Source organism: Choloepus didactylus, chromosome 1, assembly GCF_015220235.1.
Source record: "Choloepus didactylus isolate mChoDid1 chromosome 1, mChoDid1.pri, whole genome shotgun sequence".
Lineage (NCBI taxonomy): Eukaryota > Metazoa > Chordata > Mammalia > Pilosa > Megalonychidae > Choloepus > Choloepus didactylus.
In genome coordinates, this window is record NC_051307.1 from 165,197,514 (window position 1) to 165,216,967 (window position 19,454).

Sequence of the window (19,454 nt, forward strand, 5' to 3'; positions counted from 1 at the left end):
CCCCGGGGAGATTAGATAGACCACACACAGACCCCCAAGGGATAAGGGAGCTGGGCTATTTATACACCATCTCCTGTCACTCACTGATTAAGTGTGTCACCCAGGGGACATTAATTATCCCAACACTTTTAGCCCACTGCTGAGCAGGCAGAGGCAGGCAAAGCAAGCTCAAAGACCAGAGAAAGCCCTAAAGTAAAGAAACACAGATAAGATGGTTGGAAGTCAGCTGACTTGCCTGGAAGTGCTAAGGGCACTGGGATATGGGCTAGACCCCAACAACATCTGCTATGACCTCCCACCAAGAAAGAAAGGAGCTTTAAACACAGTGACCTCTTTTCTAGTCCCCAAGGGAGTCTGTGCTTGAAAATAGCCTTTGAAATGGAATTCTCCATAAAATTCCAGCTGATCCAATCAAATTGTCCAGATGCTAGTATAGCCCTCTTGTTTTATCAGGTTCTGGAAAGAGAAAAGTAAACACTATGTTGTTTGACCTTGTGCATAGGTCCTACCTGGTAGAGGAATTTGTATTGAAAGATTACGAGGTATGTTACTTTATTACTTTTCCAAAAGTAGAGGGCCGTCTATTTTACCTGTTACATGTGAAAATCCTCTGCCCTGCAGTTGTGCATATTGTGTCAGAATAATTCTTAAATGTCAAAAGCTTAGCTAGAGCCTTTATAACCATCACCATATTGAGCAGACAGCTTGGGTTACTGAGTTATCAATTTTTTTTTTTCCTGTCATTGGGTCCAAATAGAGCTCAGCCAAGTCTAAGCCTCCAGTCTTTGGCCAATTCTATCTGAAAGCTTTTTCGAGTTACATCTTTCTGAAATCTTTTCTTGGACTTCTGTATACGCCTTATTCTCCCCTCCTGCCAACATTTATCTGATTCCAGAAAATCTTCATTTCACCTCAACTCCACAGGGAGCTTAGAATTCAGCCTCCATCTCAAATTGATTGTGTAAAGGCTTAAAATGATTCCTGCTGCTTAACACATAATCAATGTAATGGGCATTTGTTTGCAAACTCTAAACCCCAGTGCCTCCTTACTGGGAAAAAGTTTTAATTCTCCTTTCTTCCTTTTTAAAATTTTAATTGGTGTCTAGGTCTCTCATGACTTTGCAATCAACTTTAATGAAGACAACCCGGAATGTGCAGGTAAATCACAACTTAGAAGACAGTCAGAGTCTCGCGGTCCTTCTGTTTGCACTTCTTCCCTTTTAGTTTCTCAGCTCTGATACAATGTATCAGTTATGATTGTCCACAGCAAAGAAGTTGACTTGCTGGAACCAGATAAACCAGGCAACTCCAAAGGCAACAGGGAGCCCCAAAATAACAGAGCAGAAAAGTAAGAGCTGGGAAAGACAATGCAGAAGAAGTCTTGAGTTTACAGCGAGAAAATATTGATCACAATCCTGAATCCTCTGGCCAAAAAATAAAATAAATTTTCATCCAGTATTTATTTTTTCACAACTCCCTCTCTGTTCAGGTATAGGGAGAGGGGGAAATACGGAAATCATTCAGCCTTTCAGCATATTGGCCAAGGACATGGCTTCAGTGACCTTGAACACGTAGCTTTCTGGCTTTGTGCCACTAAGAGTCTTCTCAAAGGCTCTGGTCCATGTTCTGTTGTATCCAGCCAGAAGTTCCCAAACACAATTCCACAAAATAATGATAATGATACCATGATGATGATTGTGATGATGAATTTTAATCTAGAATTATTTCTCCCTGCTTTCTAAATAACAAATAGAGCCAATTACCTTTGTTGCCATGAAGACCTTAAGACATTGTTACAGTGAGGTAGGTGGAAATATCCGTATTCTCTTCTCCTTGTCAAGGAGGAAGGGGGTAGAACCAGGCTTAGTTCAGACCCAGTGGGGTATGTAGAGCATAGAGCAGTTTCTTTCACAAACTCATTGCTTAATGTCCAAGAATATGATGTCAGTATCATTGAATCTGTACATAACACCTCCGAGACCAGCCTCCATTCTGCCATGTTTCCCTCCCACTATCCCTCACTCCCTAATTTATTATGGTTTAGGCTTCCCCCCACCACCACCACCTTTATTCTTAAGCTATTAAGAGTGATTTCTAGCCAAAGTAGGATGAAATATATACCCTACTGTTCACCTGCTTCACACTCTTAGCATTCATCTCCCTGATACTTTTGAAAGGGAAATCAACCTACCTTATCTTAGGCAAGAAGTCAAAAACCTCAAAAGATAAGGAGCTTCCATTCAGCATCACTTAACCCCAGAACCAGGATGCATCTATCTTAAGAATGACAGGCTTTGGGCAGGGCACAGAAGGTGTAGCATTTTCAGTGAGATTGGGAGTATATGTATAAGGACAGAACAAAACAGAACTCCCTCATCCAGAATGCCTAAAGCTAGTTTGCAGTGCACAGGAGGTATGGGGGTTGGGGGTGGACCCCTCTGGCCAAAAACAGAACCACTGTACTGTTTCAGGGTAGAAATTGATAGAAGGATGAGCTGAAACAGAAGGCAAGAGGTGACACAGGCACATTCACAAGAGAAGTCATTTGAATAAAAGTCACTTGTAAGAGGACTATTTCTATGGGTTCATGATTATGACATTAATTGTGCAGTTGAGATGCATCAAATGTTGGGTGAAGCTACACAGGCATGGCTGCCTCTCCCAGCAGGGCACCAACCTTTACTATTTCCAGGAATCACATAGCCTCAGGATGAAGCTCCACTTTAAATGAGCAATTGAGCATCACTCATCTACACCACGTTCCCAGTATCAGCCATTTCACTCATTCCTCACACACTTGGTGAGTGTCTACCATGTGCCAAACACTGCTGCAAGCCCTTTGGGGGAATGCAAAAGTAAGTCATGATCCCTTGAAGAGCTTACCATCTGGAGAGACGGTGATTTCTACACACAGCTCACATAGGTGAACCCAGGCATTACATCCTAGAGCAGAGCCAACCAAGTTTGTGTGAAAACTAGAGAAGCTTGAAAGCAGACTTGCCTAGTGGCTGAGAACACAGCTCTTAGAGCCAGGCAGGCCTGGTTTGAATCCCATCTACCACTCACTTGCTTTGTGACCTAGGACAGATTATTTAACCTAAGTCTCAGTTTCTTCACCTGTAAAATGGGTATAATACCTATTTCATTATGCTGTGAGGATCTAAGGAAATCTTAGTGTAAAATGAGGATATTAGGGGAAAGTTTGTGGAAATGGTTGCTTGTGACTTGAGCATTTCCAGGGGAGAATGATTCCCCATGGGCGAGGAGGCAGCAACACCAGCAATATTTCCTTTTTATCTTAAGAATGTAAATGTGATATATATATATATAAATGTGATGTTAATAAGGACTATTTGGGGAAAGTGAATGTATGTTTTATTTGTGTGTGTGTGTGTGGTTGGAAATATAGTTAGGAGGACTGTTGCTCTTTGCCCATTTCACCTCAGGAATTCAAGGAGTTGTGGAAGCCTATCAGAGCTGTCTTCCTAAGCTGCAACTCTACGGGCCCACCAACATTGCCCCCATCATTCAGAAGGTCGCCAAGTCCGCATCAGAGGAGACTAACACCAAGGAGGCCTCGGTAAGGAGGGGGCAGGCCACCTGCAGAGGGGAGGTTACCTTTCCTTTCCTGGATATTGGTCATAGCACTCACCCACTCTGACAATAAGTCTGACACTTGTACACACGTGAATTTGGACAAGTGGCTTACCCTTTCCCCATCCTCAGTCTCCTCATCTGAAAAATGGGAATAATCATACCCATCCCTGCTGGGTTATCAAGAGGCTTAGAAATGGCACATATCAGATATCTACCACATTGCCTAAACCCAGAGGGTGCTCAACAATGGAAGCTACTATGTTCGCTGGACTATAAGCCATACCCCACCTCCCATCCCTGGGAAGGAAAAAAAAAAAAAAAGTAAGCCTGCTTTCCAATGTACCCGTACTACAGATGGAAGCAAAATGCCATAGAACTAAAACAATGGATGATTCTGCCCCCTGGTGGTAAGGTACAGTAACACAAAACATCACAGCAAAGATTTGTTTCACATTCTATTGGTTTACTTAAGAAAAATGCAAACCAAGGCTACGAAGCCAGATTGGGTTATTTCTATGCTATTTCAGACTTAAATGTATTGCTATAATAATTTTTCTATGGATCTGGTTTTAATGATATCAATATTTTTTTTTAAGCCTTTTGAGTTGTTGGTTTGATTTTTTGTTTCGTTTGTTTTGTTTTCAGAGTTAGAGTATTACTGATACCTGAAACGTATAGTTTTCTCCTGGTTTCTAGGGTACTGTATTTGCATAAGTAAAATAATATAATTCTTTCTCATCTTCTTACAGTCAACTCACCTAACCTGTTCGCACTGTATCCTTGTTTTCAGCCTTCCCTCATGTCAGAATAGATGGAGGACTATGCTCCTACCTAATGTCAACCTCTTCTCTTGTGCCCTGGAGAAGAGTTCATCCCCTCTCAATTACTCAATGACTTTGACCCAACAGTTATATTTCCCCTCCCTCTTCTGCATCCTCTATTTCCCCCTTCCTGCTGAAGGCTCATTCCCATTAACATATAAACATGATATACCTCCTGTTTAAATTTTTAAATCTCTTCCTTGACACCACTTTCCCCTTTAGCTACTGTGCCCTACATTATGCATCGTCAGAAAAATTCTTTGACAGAATTGCCCACACTCCATCTCCATTTTTTTTTCCCGTTGGATCCTCACCCATATCAGTCAGACTTTCCTCTCCAATATTCCACTGAAAACTATACTTGTCAAAGTCAATGGTACCTCTAAACTGACAAATCCAATGGTCAAATCTCAGTCTTCATCTTGCTCTATCAGTGGCATCCTCCTTCTTGAACACCTTCTTCACCTGGCTTCCAGAATATGATGTTCTCCTGGCTTTCATCTTGTCTCACTGACCACTCTTTCTCAGTGGAGTCTCACTTTTTCTAGCTACTCTATCTCCTCTTGACCTCTAAATGTTAAATCTCCAGAATTGAGTCCTCAGACCCCTTCTCTCATTTGTCTATGGTGATCTTATCTATTGTCATGACTTCAAATGCTATGATCCCCAAGTATGTATCTGTAGCTCCAACCTCTGTCCTAAACTTTAAACTCCTATGGTCAACTGTCTACTCAATAGCTCCATCCAGATGTCTAATAGCACAAATGTAACATGTCCAAATCACAACTCAATTTTCTCCCTCATACACAACCTTCCTTTGCCTTCCCAGTCTCTGAAAATGGCTCCACCATTCACTCAGTTGCTTAGACCAAAACCTTGGAGTCATTTTTTGTTCCTTTCTTGTCCTGTGTTATTATATGTTGCAGCAGAATAGATTGCCTCAACACTTAGCAGCTTACAACAACAAAAAACATTTATGATCTCACAGCTTCTGTGGGTCAGGAATTCAGATGCAGCCTACCTGGACAGTGCTGGCCCGGGGTTTCTTGTAAGGTTGCAGTCAACATGTTGGGTCAGGGTCGTGTGAAGCTGAACTGGGGCTGCAGGATCCACTTTCAAGGTGGCTGGCTCACATGCCTGGAAGTTGGTGTTGTTTTGGCAGGAGGCTTCAGTCTCTACCTCATGAGCTGCTCTGCAAGGATATTTGAGTGTCCCTCTGACAAAGAAACCGGCTTTCCCCAAATCAAGTGACCAAACAGGAAGCCACACTGCCTTTTATGGCTTTGCCTCAGAAGCATCCGCAGCCTCCCTGGGGCTCCCTAGAGCCCAGTTTGAAAACTGGGTGATGTCAGTCTCTCTGGGATACCAGAACCCACAAGAGGAAGAAGGGAACAGAACTGATGTAGGTCTGGATTCAGAACAGATACAAGCCAGGAGGAGTGTTTTGCCTGTCAGTCACTCTCCCAGGGGCAAGTGGGTCTGCTCTGAAAGGACAGGAAAGGACACCACAAGCAGGGAGCCTCCAATCTCACATAACCCAAAATAAATTGCCCCTATAGTCCAAGAACACTGATGCATTTTCCCAGGATTTTCTGCCGTTCTTTGAACAGTCTGGTTCATGGTCCTTTTTCATCACCGATTGCCAAGTGTCCTAAATGCCTCAAATCTCTTACGCAAGCTGGTGCCGGGAAGTCTTTGGCTGTAGGATTTTCTCCTTTATTTTGTGGAACTCTACTAGGAGGGGAAAAAGAAAGCCCCTCCTTATCTAAACAGAACCTCAAGTATATTCAAAGACTAGAATATTTCATCAGCAAGCATTTTTCAACTTTACTTTGGAAGGGACTCACTGCTAGCTTTATTGGAAATTTCCATCAAGGTTTCGATCCAACAGTCTGCAGCCTATTACCTTTAGCTAAATTAAACCTGGAAGAATCAGATTTGAGAATACCAATAATCTCTCTAAACCAGAGGTTCTTAACCTTTGTGATTTCATGGACCCTTTAGCAGCTGGTGAAGCGCACGGACCCCTTCTCAAAATAATGTTTTTAAATGCACAAAATAAAATACATAAAATTATAAAGTAAGCCAACTATATTGAAATGCAATTAGCAAAATATTTTAATGTGACATAGAAATATCACAAATATAGTAATAAAATGCTTATTTATTGACATATTAACCATTAGCTAGTCTATAATTCTATAATTTTGAAGCAGTGTTGAGTGTAAATGATACACTGAGGTACCAGCAGCAGCTGTAATATAACAAGAAAACATCTGCAATTTCCATTGGTGACGAAGCCACAAGTACAACTAATACTAATTTTATTTGTTGATGGCATTTATAATTGAAGAAAATGATAAATTTCAGCTAGAGTTTAGTGAAAATAAAAATGTAGATTACCTCAAGTTCAGAGACTGCCTGAATTCTTTTAACAATCCATAGAACCAGGTGAGGAAACTCTGCTCTAGATCAGGAGTCAATAAACTATGACCCATCACCTGTTTTTGAATGACCTGCAAGCCAAGAATTTTTTTTTTTCATTTTTAAATGATTGAAAAAAATCAAAATAATAGTATTTCAAGACATGTAAAATTTATATGACATTAAAATTTCCGTGTTACTGGAGTTTGATTGGGACACAGTCATACTCTTTTATTTACACATTGCCTGAGGCTGATTTCACTCTATAATGATAGAGTTGAGTAGTTGTGATAGGGACTGTTATGGTCCTCAAAGCAAAAATATTTACTACTGGCCCTTTACAGAAAATATTTGCCCAACCCCTGCTCTAGACCGTTACAACTCTGTTTCTCAGTGTGGTGGTGTGACTATCAGGCTTTTTCTTTCCTTCCAGCATTGAGCAGGTAAGGGAGATAGCTCCCCTGAGCTCTACAGAACAGATCAGACAGGAGTTAGGGGAGAGTCGAGAATGGAGGCAGAGGACGTGGAAGTGTGGTCTATTCAAGCGCCACCTGCTTATGAGTCAGGAGCAGTTGCCTTCCTTGGGTGGCATCCGCTCTAGCCTTCCAAGATGTACCCTCAAAGGGTGGTTTATGATTCTGCTGCATTCAGTATCCCTTCTCTTCATCCCACAAGGATTGCCTCCTTCTGCTCCCTTTCTCTGCACCCCCTACTCCTCTATCACTTCATCCCACCAAAATGCTCCTCTAAACTCTCCTAGGCCTCCATCCTTGTAAACATGTGAGACTTGCGAAGCATAGATATGGATGGAAATTTACAACTCAAATGAATTTGCAAATTGTGTAGTCAGCTAGGACTAGAGGTGGGTGGTTAGTTAATGGACATGGAACAAAACTAGTCTTTATATTTAAACTGGATGGAAAGTGTTCGGCTTCATCATAATGCATTTATCCCCAGTTGTATTGCTGGCTGTGTAATTTTGTTTAAAAATATGTTTTTTCATGCTTAGAGAGAAACGAGAGAATTCCTTGGTAGTACCAGCTGATTTGCAACCTTGAAGGTGCATGATTTTCAAAACCAGATGTTTTCCTAATGTGCCTACTCTGTCCAGTTCTTTCTTTTCTGAGTATGTCAATTTGATGTGGTTTATTTTCTCCCTCTAAATGTTGGGCATAGTTCAGAGATGATGTTGGATGATCTTTTGAGTTCCTGGGCCTTTGAGCATGAGCTCCATCACAGTGAGCCACGTCCCTTCCCTTCTACCTGTCAGGCAATAGTGGTACCTCTGAGGATGCCTCACAACCTGCCTTTACCCTCCAATGAGTTATCCTTCTCCAGACCCCAAAGCACTTCCCAAGTCTTCCCTGTGGTAATGAATGCAGAGTCTTTTGTCCAGTTTCTCTCTCAGTTGACTCACCTGCCAGTCTGTCCAGGTGGAAAGGAGCCAGACAGGCTGCAGGCCCAGAGGCAAGACCTAGAGAAGGAAGCCACAGGAGCAGGGCAGCTTCTGCCCATGTGTGAGAAGGGCCATCACCTCCACCCACACACAGATGAGGCCTGGGCACCCTGACTTCAGAGGAAGAGACAGCAATCCAGACCCTCTTCCCACAGGCTTCAGACCAGGGCTATCCAACAGAAATATAATACGAGTCTTGTATATAATTTTAAATCCTCTAGTAGCTGCATTTAAAAAAAAAGCAAAAAGAAACAGGTGGAATTTTAGTAATATATTTTACTTAATCCAATGTAGATAAAATACTATCATTTTAACATGTATGCCATATAATGAAATACTTTACATTCTTTGTTTTTGTACCCAGTCTTCAAAATCTGGTGTGTATTTTACATTAGCAGCATCTCAATTTGGATGCTAAGTTATTACTGGAAATACTTGTCTTTAGATTTTATAAATTTATAGTTGAAAAAGTAGTTCACACACTTAAGTTGTTCCAACATCCTGCAAAGTTTCCAAGGAGTGGATTGGGTGTCCACTTTTAAAGTTACATTTAAATTGCATTAAAATTAAGTAAAATTTAAAATTCAGTCCCTCAAATTCACCAGTCACATTTCTAGGGCTCAGTGGTTAAATGGGGCTGTGGCTATTGTATTAGCGAAGTGGCCCTTAAAAATCTTAGAGCTGCAGAGGACCAAATAAATTATCAAGTTCATCCTTCATTTGAGCAATGAAGAAACTGAGACCCAGAGAAGTTAAAGAACTTTCCCAGGATCTCACAGAATGAGGCTTTGAACCCTGTCTTCCTGACTTCCTGTCCGTTGCTCTTTCTACCACACCATCCTCTACAACTGTTACTAAGGTGATTATTACAAATAAGCTATACTTACTGTGCCTGCCCATATGCTCCGTGCATCCTAACTGTAAGACTTCAGGGTTGTCAGCATAGGCTGTCAAAAACTGTCAGTGCTCCCTGTTGCTATGTCCCATATGCAGCAAAGCCGCCCGGATGCCTAACTGGTGTTGTCCTTGTCTTCCCCACTCTCGGTCCCCATTGTCGCCTGGTGTCTGATCACAGCAATACTTCATCCTGCTGATCCTGACAGACGGCGTCATTACAGACATGGCCGACACCCGGGAGGCCATCGTCCACGCCTCCCACCTCCCCATGTCGGTCATCATCGTGGGAGTAGGGAACGCCGACTTCAGTGACATGCAGATGCTAGACGGTGATGACGGGATTCTGAGGTCACCCAAGGGAGAGCCTGTCCTTCGAGACATTGTCCAGTTCGTGCCCTTCAGGAACTTCAAACACGTACGCATGCCTCGGGGCCTTCCCGTGGGGAAGCAGAACCAAAGCACGCTCACCTCCCACATCTCCCCACCAGTGTTTCTAGTAATCTGCCATTCTTGACGCAACAGCAGCTATCCCTGACTCGGCCAGGCCATCTGCCACAGCAAGAATATGTAGAGCTTGATTCTTTGGAGAAAGAGGTGTATATTAATTATAGATAAAGAGTCATGTTAACTATGATAGTCAGACTTTCATTGGTGCTTGCCCTCCATCTGTATAATTTAGGAATCCCCAGGGCTGCCATGTACTGTTGGGCAGGTTGTTCCCTGCCCAAGGATGTCTGGCCAAAGTAGCAAGGAAAAGCTGAAAATCAGCCTGAGTTCTGCTTGTAAAGCCATGAACCCTGGCAGAGGGCTTCGTTTGCCTTGACAAAGTATATTTTCAAAACATTAAAAACCTAAATCCACTATAAATATATAATAAGCAGTAGCAAAGATTTATTTAGCTCATTAATGAGGGAACCAGCACGATGACAAAGCTGGTTCAAAGGAGGATAGGAGACGGTGAAATATAGTCAATGGGGGAAAAGTGTGGAATAAGTTTGCCAAGATAGATGAAAAATTGTTGACCAACAGGGTGAAAAACAAAACAAAACAAAAACCACACTCTTAGATTACCTTCTCTACTGGACAGAAATCATTCGCATCTTAGGTTTCTATAAGTTAACATCTAACTTTATAAATTTGGGCTCTAACCGATAATAAGTAGTAAGTCAGGCAATATAACATTCCCCTGATGACCCTAAAGCAGGCTCATTAATCATTGCTCTCATATGACATTGAAATAATTTTCCATATTTCCAAATTTGGAATAATTATTAGCAAGATGGAGGAAGGATCCTCTTCAAAATTTGCACAAAACCAGTGCCTTGGGGGCTGCATCCACCCAGAGGGGCACCTTTTCTAACTCATACAAAGGCCCCATATGGGCTAGTGGTGGCCCTTCAGAGACCCACCCACATGTGTTTGGATATCCTCGGGGGTAACGAGGGAGGTCAGACAGTCCCCCGTGTTCTTTTGCCCCTGGTGAACGCCGCCCAAGAGCAGAGCACAGACACGGCCGCTGCCACACTGAGGCCTTTCGCTCCACCCTGCTGGTGGTGCCAGTACCATACCCAGCGGCTGCCAGCTAAACTTGAGCTGCCCCAGCAGGAGAGAACATCCAGGGCCCTTAGTGCCCTGCAGCTGCTTTGCAGACCACTTGGAAATGAAGAGAATCCCCCTCCTCTCCATGAGGCCAAGGTCCCTCTGTCGCTGGGACCAGTAATGCAGTGAAGTCTGTGGCCCCATGTCTCCGAGGACCCCTGCTTGAAACACCTTCTTTAGCTCCCCCTGCAGCCCCTCCCTCCACAGGGTCAAGCAAAGGAAGGGACAGGGCACCATGCCATCCACTCCAAGTCCTTTCTTCCTTATGCTTTCTTGGAAAAGCCTTTCTTGTCCAGCGAAAAACCCTCATTCAAATAATTCCTGGCACTCTTCACCACCAGTTTATCAGCTATGTCCGGGCACATCTGAATCCCAGATTGGGCTCAAGCTGGGACCCAGGCTACCATGGGTATGGTAAGTATAGGGATGGAAGGCTGGATGGACCATTATCTATTATATGCAAGTATCAGTCCCAGTGTCGGAGGCTTTAGCGTGTGCTCTTCACATATTGCTATTTGTTTGGCCACCTTCCTGGGAGAGGCTCTAAAATGGGCATTCAGTCAAATCAGCAGCCCAGCAGCCTCAGCTGAACCCTAGACTTCAGGACCTGCCAGGACCTCATAGGGAAGTTAAGTGCACACTCCAGGTTTCCTTGAATGATGGAGTATTGTTCATAAACTGTACTGTCACCCAATTACAATTCTCCTTTTAAGGAGGGCTGCAGTGTAATGTAATCATTAAGGGAGCAAAGAATTGATCCCTGGCTATAGGGCTGAGTGCAGAGGGAGTTTCCAAATAACAACAGCAACAACCAAACTCCCCCAAAAGTTCACCAGGGCGGTGAGTGTGGGAGAGGAGTGATTGTGTCTGCATATCCCATCCCAGGGGGGAGGTTTCCAAATGAAAGAGGCTCGCCAAGCCCTCAGGTTGACTGTATATGGACTGCAAGGAATGGAGTAAAAAAAAAAAAAAAATGGAGTACTCTCTAAAAGGAAGGGACAAGTTAACCCATTTCTTGGAGCTAATGTTGGGGGTAGAGAGATGTGCTAGAGAAGGCTAAATTAGGTGCAATTGTGTTCATCAATGAAGCTAGTTACTTGCATGACATCCAAGGCAGTGGAGAGGTGTACTTCTAGATTATAAGGTCCTGATCCATTTTGTCTGCCCAACAGAAGAGATAGCCACATCACTGACCACCACCCATAAGTTTGCCTGAGTGAAGAGTGGTCAAAGAGCTTACTCCCTAGAAGACTCATGAACTTTCCTAAAGCACCCTCTCCTCTCCCCATCACACATGCACACACATGCATGCACACACACTCCCTTGCACACTGTTTGTATGTGCTAAAGTAAAGTCACTGAGCCATGCAAGATTCCAGCGTCTACTCCATACCTCCTCATCCCTAGACACTCATGGAGCGCTGGCTGGGTGTGAAGCACATACCAGGCCCAGCCCTGGGACCACAATGAGATTAGAAAGCCATTGATCCAGCCTCAGGAAATTTACTGGAGGATTGCACAGTTGGGACACAGATGTCAGCAGAAAAATCCCATGCTAAGCAACCTGGGGATGGTTGAAAAGAGCCAAAGAAAGTGTTGCTGCAGGACTTTAGAGCGAAGGAGCATGAGGGAAGCTTTACAGTTTGGGGTGGGTGCTAGAGGAAGGACAGGGCCAAGGTGAGCATCAGCAGCGAGGAGAGTGCCACGGGCAAGGCAGGGAGGCAGGGCACCTGCTCCCAGCGTCTGTGCCACACAGGAGCTGTGGCTGCTCTGTGGGTGATGGAGGCAGGATGTCGGGAGCATATCATATTATCTTCATGGCTTTCAAATTAGATTTAGAAAACCATTTCATTATCCAAACTAATCCACTCTGAATTCAATAAGCAATAAATAAAAGGGAAGGTGAGGAGCTGATATCATTTTATATAAGCCAGTAACACATGAATTCTTTTTCTGCTCTGCCTGATAACTCAGAGCTTTGAAGTGGACCAAGCCCAGGCTCCGAGCTCTAGTGCTCTGAGCAAGTTATTTAACGTCTCTGTACCTTAGGCTGTCACCTGCAAAATGAGGGAAATGATATCTGTATCAGGGGATTAAAGGTGTTATCTATATAAAGCTTAACCACAGTGCCTGGTCAATGTAGGTGGTTAATAAATATTGCTACCATTACTGTTATTACCAGCTGCTTTCATATTTTTGGCCTTTTACCAACCAGCGAATGCCCCCACAAGCCCTATTTGTTTACCACAGCCACTACCGCAGATTTGTGAGGGGACAGAGGAATCACTTAAGAACTGGGCTGCCCAATATGGTAGCCATCAGTCACATGTGGCTATTTAAATTTAAATCCATTAAAATAAATAAAATTTAAAATTCACTTCCTCATTCTCACTAACTACATTCCAATGTAGGGCTCACATAGGGCTAGTGACAAACATATTGATGGCACAGATATAGAATATTTCCATCATAGCAGAAAGTCGTATTGGACAGCAAATGTTTAGGAACATTTTGGCCAGCAAGTTACAGCAGACCCATCTTACAGTGCATGACATGAGTGCAGCTTAACCATGGATGATTTTTTTTTTCCCCAGAGCACATTTGGCAATGTCTGGAGATATTTTTGATTGTCACAATGGGGGGGGGGGTTGCTACTTGAATCTAGTGGGTAACAGGGATGCTGATGGATAGCCTACAATGCATAGGACGGTCTCCCACACAAAGAATTTTCTCACCCAAACTGTCAATAGTGCCAAGGGTGAAAAATCCTGAATTATATAAATAGGATTGATTTTTTCTCATGTAACTAGAAATTATGGGCTGGTAACCTCTGGCATTTATTTTTTCAGTGTTTCAACAGTGTCAGGGTGGCATTTTAATGATTTCCTTTATCATTACCTCATGATGATAAAATGGCTGCTGTAACTCCAGGCATCACATTCTAGTTCAAGGATAAAGAAAGGAGAAAAGGAAACAGAACAGAGTCAACCATGTCGGTCCCCTTTTACCAAGAAAAGAAAGTTTTCCCAGAAATATCCCCCAGGAAACAGAAGGACAAAATTGGGGCACTTAATCATCCCAGTTGCATGGGAGGTTGGAAAATCAAGTATTTGGTTTTCAAACCTTTATTTATAGTGAGAGATAGCCAGAGAGAAAAGGGTGGGAGTGGCTTCTGTGTCTGCCACAGGGCACACATATCCATAGACTAACTCACAACCCTGGGCAGTTAATAATAAAAAAGAAGTATCTTTGGATGCCGCATACTAACTTGACATGGCATCTTCAAAATAACTTTGGAAAACCCTTCACAGTGTTTTCAGATTGTTTTTAAGATACGTGTCTCTCATTTTGAGCCTCCTATAAACTCTGTGAGATTGACTAGATTATTAGGGTTTCCTATTTAGTAACCAAGAATTTGGGGGCCTAGCAAAATTGAATGGTTGAGTGGCAAGCCACACACATAGGAAGGGAAAAAAACTAGAAACCAGGTCACTGGCCATTTAGTCCAGACCTCTTCTCAGATCTTTACTGAGAGATCTCAAACACTTAACCGGTCACTGTGTGTACAAATCACCAGAGCCTCTTGTTAAAATGAAGCTTCTGATTCAGTTACTAGCTCTGGGATGTGTCTGTGTTTCTACATTTCTAAGCACACGCTAGGCGATAGCACAGATCAAGTTCTGCCTCTTATTAGGGTTAATTTTGGCAGTGGCAGGCTCCCTTCATGTGATTATCACCTCTCTGATGGCAAGAACCATTAGACTGCATAAATCCTAGCATAGTGCCTGGAATGTAAAAGTGTCTGGAATTGCATGCAAATCAGAAAAAAAAAAAACTTACAGGATAATTTATTCTGCCATCCAGCTCCCCACCCACCTTCGGTTGTAAGTAGTTTTATATTGTGAGACATGCATGAAAACCTGATTGTGAAATTAAAGGTTGATTTTCCGACAACTTGGCAGCCCTTGCTTGGAGTAGCACTGAATGAATGAATGGATGAATGAATGAATGAACGAATGAGGCAGGCTTGCTGCTCAGAGCTGGACTGTAGTCTTTTAGATTAAGTTTGGGCCAGATTCCTTTGGCCAGGCGCCAAAATCATGGTAGTTTCTTCTTCCCTGCAGGCATCTCCAGCTGCCCTGGCAAAAAGTGTGTTGGCTGAAGTCCCAAACCAAGTCGTGGACTATTACAATGGCAAAGGGATTAAACCCAAATGTTCTTCAGAAATGTACGAGTCTTCCAGGACACTAGCACCATGAACTCCACACACTTTTACAGAGTTCTGAAATACTATTCCTGCTAATATTTAATACTTCTACTATTGCTGTACTTAAAGAAAAACACATACACATTTAAAAATAGCACGTTTTGGTGATTTTTAACTAACTGACAATTTTTTTTGCATGTGTAGCCCCAAGGCCTGGATCTGTTAAGCTGTTGTATTGTTAAAGACTTTTTACAAAAAAAAAAAAAACATAAATAACTTACTCTTTACATTACAGCATGTCACCTTGAAATAAAATGGTATCTGTATCCATTTTTTTATACAGGTTTGTTGAAATTTTGCTAAATTTCTTATTATCTTTACACTGTAAAGCATTTTGAAACATTTATTGAACGTTGATAGCCAAAACATATTTGGTTTTATCTGCTACAGGATGAAAGACTTTTCAAAATGGCAGATGCATGGACTGTATTTTGCATGTTTAAAATAAAGAAAAAAAGAAACCCACACCGGTTTTTGCAGTTATTATCTATAACTCCTCCCTGCTGAGAATGGTCTCTCTACTGAAGAAGAGGTTTATCCACTTAGAAGTAGGCTTCTTGAAGTGGGTCTGGGACTTTTGGCCCAGTGTATCCCTGACTTTACTGAGCCCACAAATCACCTGAGAATCTTGTGAAAATTCAGATGCTGATGCAGTCAGCCTGTGTGAGGCCCAGGATTCTGCATCTCTGACAAGCTCCCAGGTGATGCCAGGATAGTCCTTGGGCCACACTGAGAGCAGTGAGGCTCAATACTTTAGGGTGTGATCGTGGACACCATGCAAACCAGGGCAGCTCCTAACCTGCTTGAGAAGGGCACCTCTTTCCTTCAGCAGCACAAAGGCCCTGCCTGTCCCAGAGGTGGGAGTAGAAAGTAATGAGACTGACTCCAGAAGCTGCACACCCCAAGTCAGTCTCACTGCTTTATAGTTTCACCTCTCCCGTAAACAAGACTCAAGAGCGCGCCTCCTGGCCAGCCCCTGCCCTGTGAAAGGAGGCAGCACATGACTGCATAGACGGTTCCAGTTTTATGTAACTCCCTGGGAACAGCCTGAAACAGGCAAATAGCCATGCAGTACAGCTCCCCAGAAATCTGGTCCACCAAGTTGACCTTTGAGGGTAGTGTGGGGCTTTGTTTTGCCTCTTTTTATAACTCCTAAGAGTCAACTCTATGGGCACCTCGTTGTTTTGGATGGAGGTGTTCTGTTTCTATGTAAACTGGCCACTCAAACTAAAAGAATGAATGTTTCACTTGCATAAGTTTCTTGCTGCTTAAAGGACAAGTATTTTGCAAGCATCAAATGGAAAAGGTGGACTGTATTTTGGGTCAGAAAGAGGGGGAAGCAAATCACAAGGCAAAATAGACCTTTGTGTTGTCTGTTTGGGGTGGGGTGGGGTGGGGGGGTGTTAACAAGCAAATCAAATGCCTTGTATGCTTTCCAGAGTTACAATTATAGATCCTCATTTTGCAAATACATGTCAACCAAATGCACAACATTTTGGGAATGATGGTAAAAATGTACGACTGAAAAAAATCATAAATATTTAAACTGTATTGTTTTATGAATAAATTGGGTACTTACAGAATTTTTTCTAAGAGTTGTGTTCTTGCTTCTCTTTTCAAAGTGTCTTCCTAACAGTGATTTATTTCATGTAATGACCCAGCCTCAGTTTAGAAATAGCTCTTTTGCAGTCCCATTGAAACATACAGATCATTGTTTTAACAAACAAGGAATTAAAATATTTAGGCCCTATGCTGCAGAAATAGCCAGTGCTTGTTTCTAACCCCGAATCCTAGAACACAAATGCCGTTTCTAAGTGCCTGGAACTTAGTAAGCACTCAATAGATATGTAATGAACAAATAGACGACTAGATGAATGAATGAATGAATGGATTTGTTAATGGGCCTAGTTTCAACAGGGCTACAGTTGCTATTTGAGGTTCTGGGAAAGAATCTGCTTCCCAGCTCATTCATGTTGTTGGCCAAATTCAGATTCTTACAGTTGTATAACTGAGGTCCCCCTTTTCTTGCCATCCAGATGCTGCTCTTTGCTCCTAGAGACTGCCCACATCCCTTTTCATGCTTTCCAGGTGCCCCTGTCCAACTATGGGTCAAGTCCTTCTCACAGTTTGAAACTTTCTGACTTCTGCTGCTGCTGCATCTGACTCCAGCCAGAGAAAGTTCTCTGTTTTTAAGGGCAGAGATGTGATTAAATTGATCCCACCCAGATAATCCAAGACTCACTATTTTAGGCTCTGCAAGGTCCCTTTGCAAGTAACATAACATTTTCATAGGGTTCTAGCATTAGGCTGTGGACATCTTGGTATCTCGGGACAGGGGGCTATTCTGCCTACCACAAAGGAAGTGCAAAATATTGCCTGATGATTCTAACAGGAAATGTGAGGTGTTCAAGAACTGTAAAAGGGCTCCCCAAGGAGACAGAGGAGAATACAGGCAAGGTTGAGGTGTTAAAAATACATGCTCTGTCCAGGAGGGCTAATTCTACATCTGTTTGAATACTTTCCTTTTTCAGTCTATTTAGCATTTGCCAAGTTTCAAGCCTGCACTAGGTTTGGGGAGTGGGGGAAGAGGAGAGGGGTGAATGGGACAGAAGGAAAAATATGTGATTACTGCCCCTGATGTGCTCGCAATCTCAAGATGCCCTCTGATTCTAGGACTTTGGAGTCCTGTTAGACATATCTTATATGCCTTAACATTTATGACATTTGACATTTAAGGAATTTCTCATGAAGATGTTATTAAACATTAAAAGTAGAATAGTTTGGAGGAAGAGAGGTAAGGACCTGGGTGAGAAGCAGCAGCTGCCCTGCCAACCATTTTCATCATCTCCCTCTGCAGCGCCCTCCACATGAAATAGACCATCAAATCAGTCCTAGAAATAACACTTTCTAACATGTAGATTCTGTGCCCTCCTCTTGAACATGGTACAGTGGAAATAGCTGGTGTTTTCAAGACAGAGAAACTTGGATTCGAATCCAATCTCTGCTATTTAAGAATTGGATAATACCTCTGATCCTCAACAGGGGTGAATAATTCCTACTTTAACAGGTTGCTGTGAGGATCTGAGATAATGTACATAAGCATCTAGTACAGTGTTACAGGTTGGGTTCCCTGAGAGACAAACTCTAAGGCTGAGGGTGGTGTGCAGGTAGATGGTGAAGGGAGTATTCTCAGGCTTAAGACCTGTGGCAGGAAAGGAAAGGAAGTGGGATCTGGCAGAGGAAGATGTTGGATTGCAACCAAGGCCTTAGCTGACCCCACAGGGAGGTTTAAAGTTGAAGCAGCCCTTCAAAGTTATCCTAAGTCGAGGCATGGGACCCAGGCCTTTATACCCTCTCAGAGATCAGCCGCTGGATGCAGGTTGCCTCAAGAACAGTGGTGAATTTGAGTGAGGCAGCTCTTTCGACTGAGGAAATTTCAGAAGCCATCAGCTTCTGGGTCCCAGTAGCTAGAGGAATAAATCCTTCAATCCTGAAAGCGAGATCTGGGTTGCACAGCATAACATCCATGACACCTGGCAGATGACAAGGACTCAGTAAATGGCAGCATTTGCTATTATTATCATCATTTTTACACTTCTTTTTATACCCTCTGCCACTGATTTAGTTTATGCCTTTATCATCTCTTGCCCGGGATATAAAAGAACCTCCTAACTGGCTTCCCTAATCTATATTGCCCTCATCCCATCTGTTCTCCATACCACCGCTAGAGTGATGGTTATAAAATAAATCTGAGCGTCTTACTGCCCTGCTTGAAATTCTTCAGTGGCTCTCCGCCTACTTCAGAATAAAATCCCAACTCTCAAAGGTGACCTTGAGCATGACATGTATCTGACTTTCACCATCTGACCCTTGCCCACTTTTTCCACCCATCTCTGGCCACTCTACCCTCCCATTGCTATCTAACAATCTCTTCAAATTGCATTTGTTGCCTTTTCCCCCAGCCCACCCTTTCACCCAGTTAAATCCTACTCATCTTTGAAGGCTCAGGTGTCACCTCCTCTTGGAAGCCCTCCTGAATCTTCACTATCCCCTCCCCAGACTTGGTCATGCATTTCTCCTGCAGGTCCCCTGTGTGGACCTCCATCCAAGTCTGCCTTCCCAAGTAGAACAGAAGTTTCTCCCAGAGGGCAGAGCCCTGCCATACTCACCTTCATACACTCAGGGCCTAGTAAAAGCCCAATACATGATTAAAGCATGCTGGAATAAATTAGTAAGAGGAGATGTCCTTCTGGTCAGAGGGAAGCCTGGTGTATGATTGAACCTCATGCAGCGTTCTAAGAAGCACAGCCGCTGAGCACAAATCAATTTCCGTTGCATTAACTTCCATTACAACAAAATTCTCAGTTTAACACAAGGATTTCCAGGCAAACAC

At 43.0% G+C, this 19,454-nt stretch overlaps 1 protein-coding gene across 1 annotated transcript in view; it reads left to right on the forward strand.

Annotated features, from left to right (window-relative positions):
- The window catches only part of CPNE4 (copine 4), a 553,047-nt gene extending 537,702 nt beyond the window's left edge, over positions 1-15,345 (forward strand). Inside the window, exons 13-16 of the mRNA XM_037844853.1 lie at positions 1,107-1,158; positions 3,447-3,580; positions 9,374-9,610; positions 14,919-15,345. Coding sequence (XP_037700781.1) covers positions 1,107-1,158; positions 3,447-3,580; positions 9,374-9,610; positions 14,919-15,053 — 558 coding nt within the window. The 3' untranslated portion in view covers positions 15,054-15,345. The remainder of the gene's footprint in view (positions 1-1,106; positions 1,159-3,446; positions 3,581-9,373; positions 9,611-14,918) is intronic.
- Positions 15,346-19,454: the final 4,109 nt, after the last annotated feature.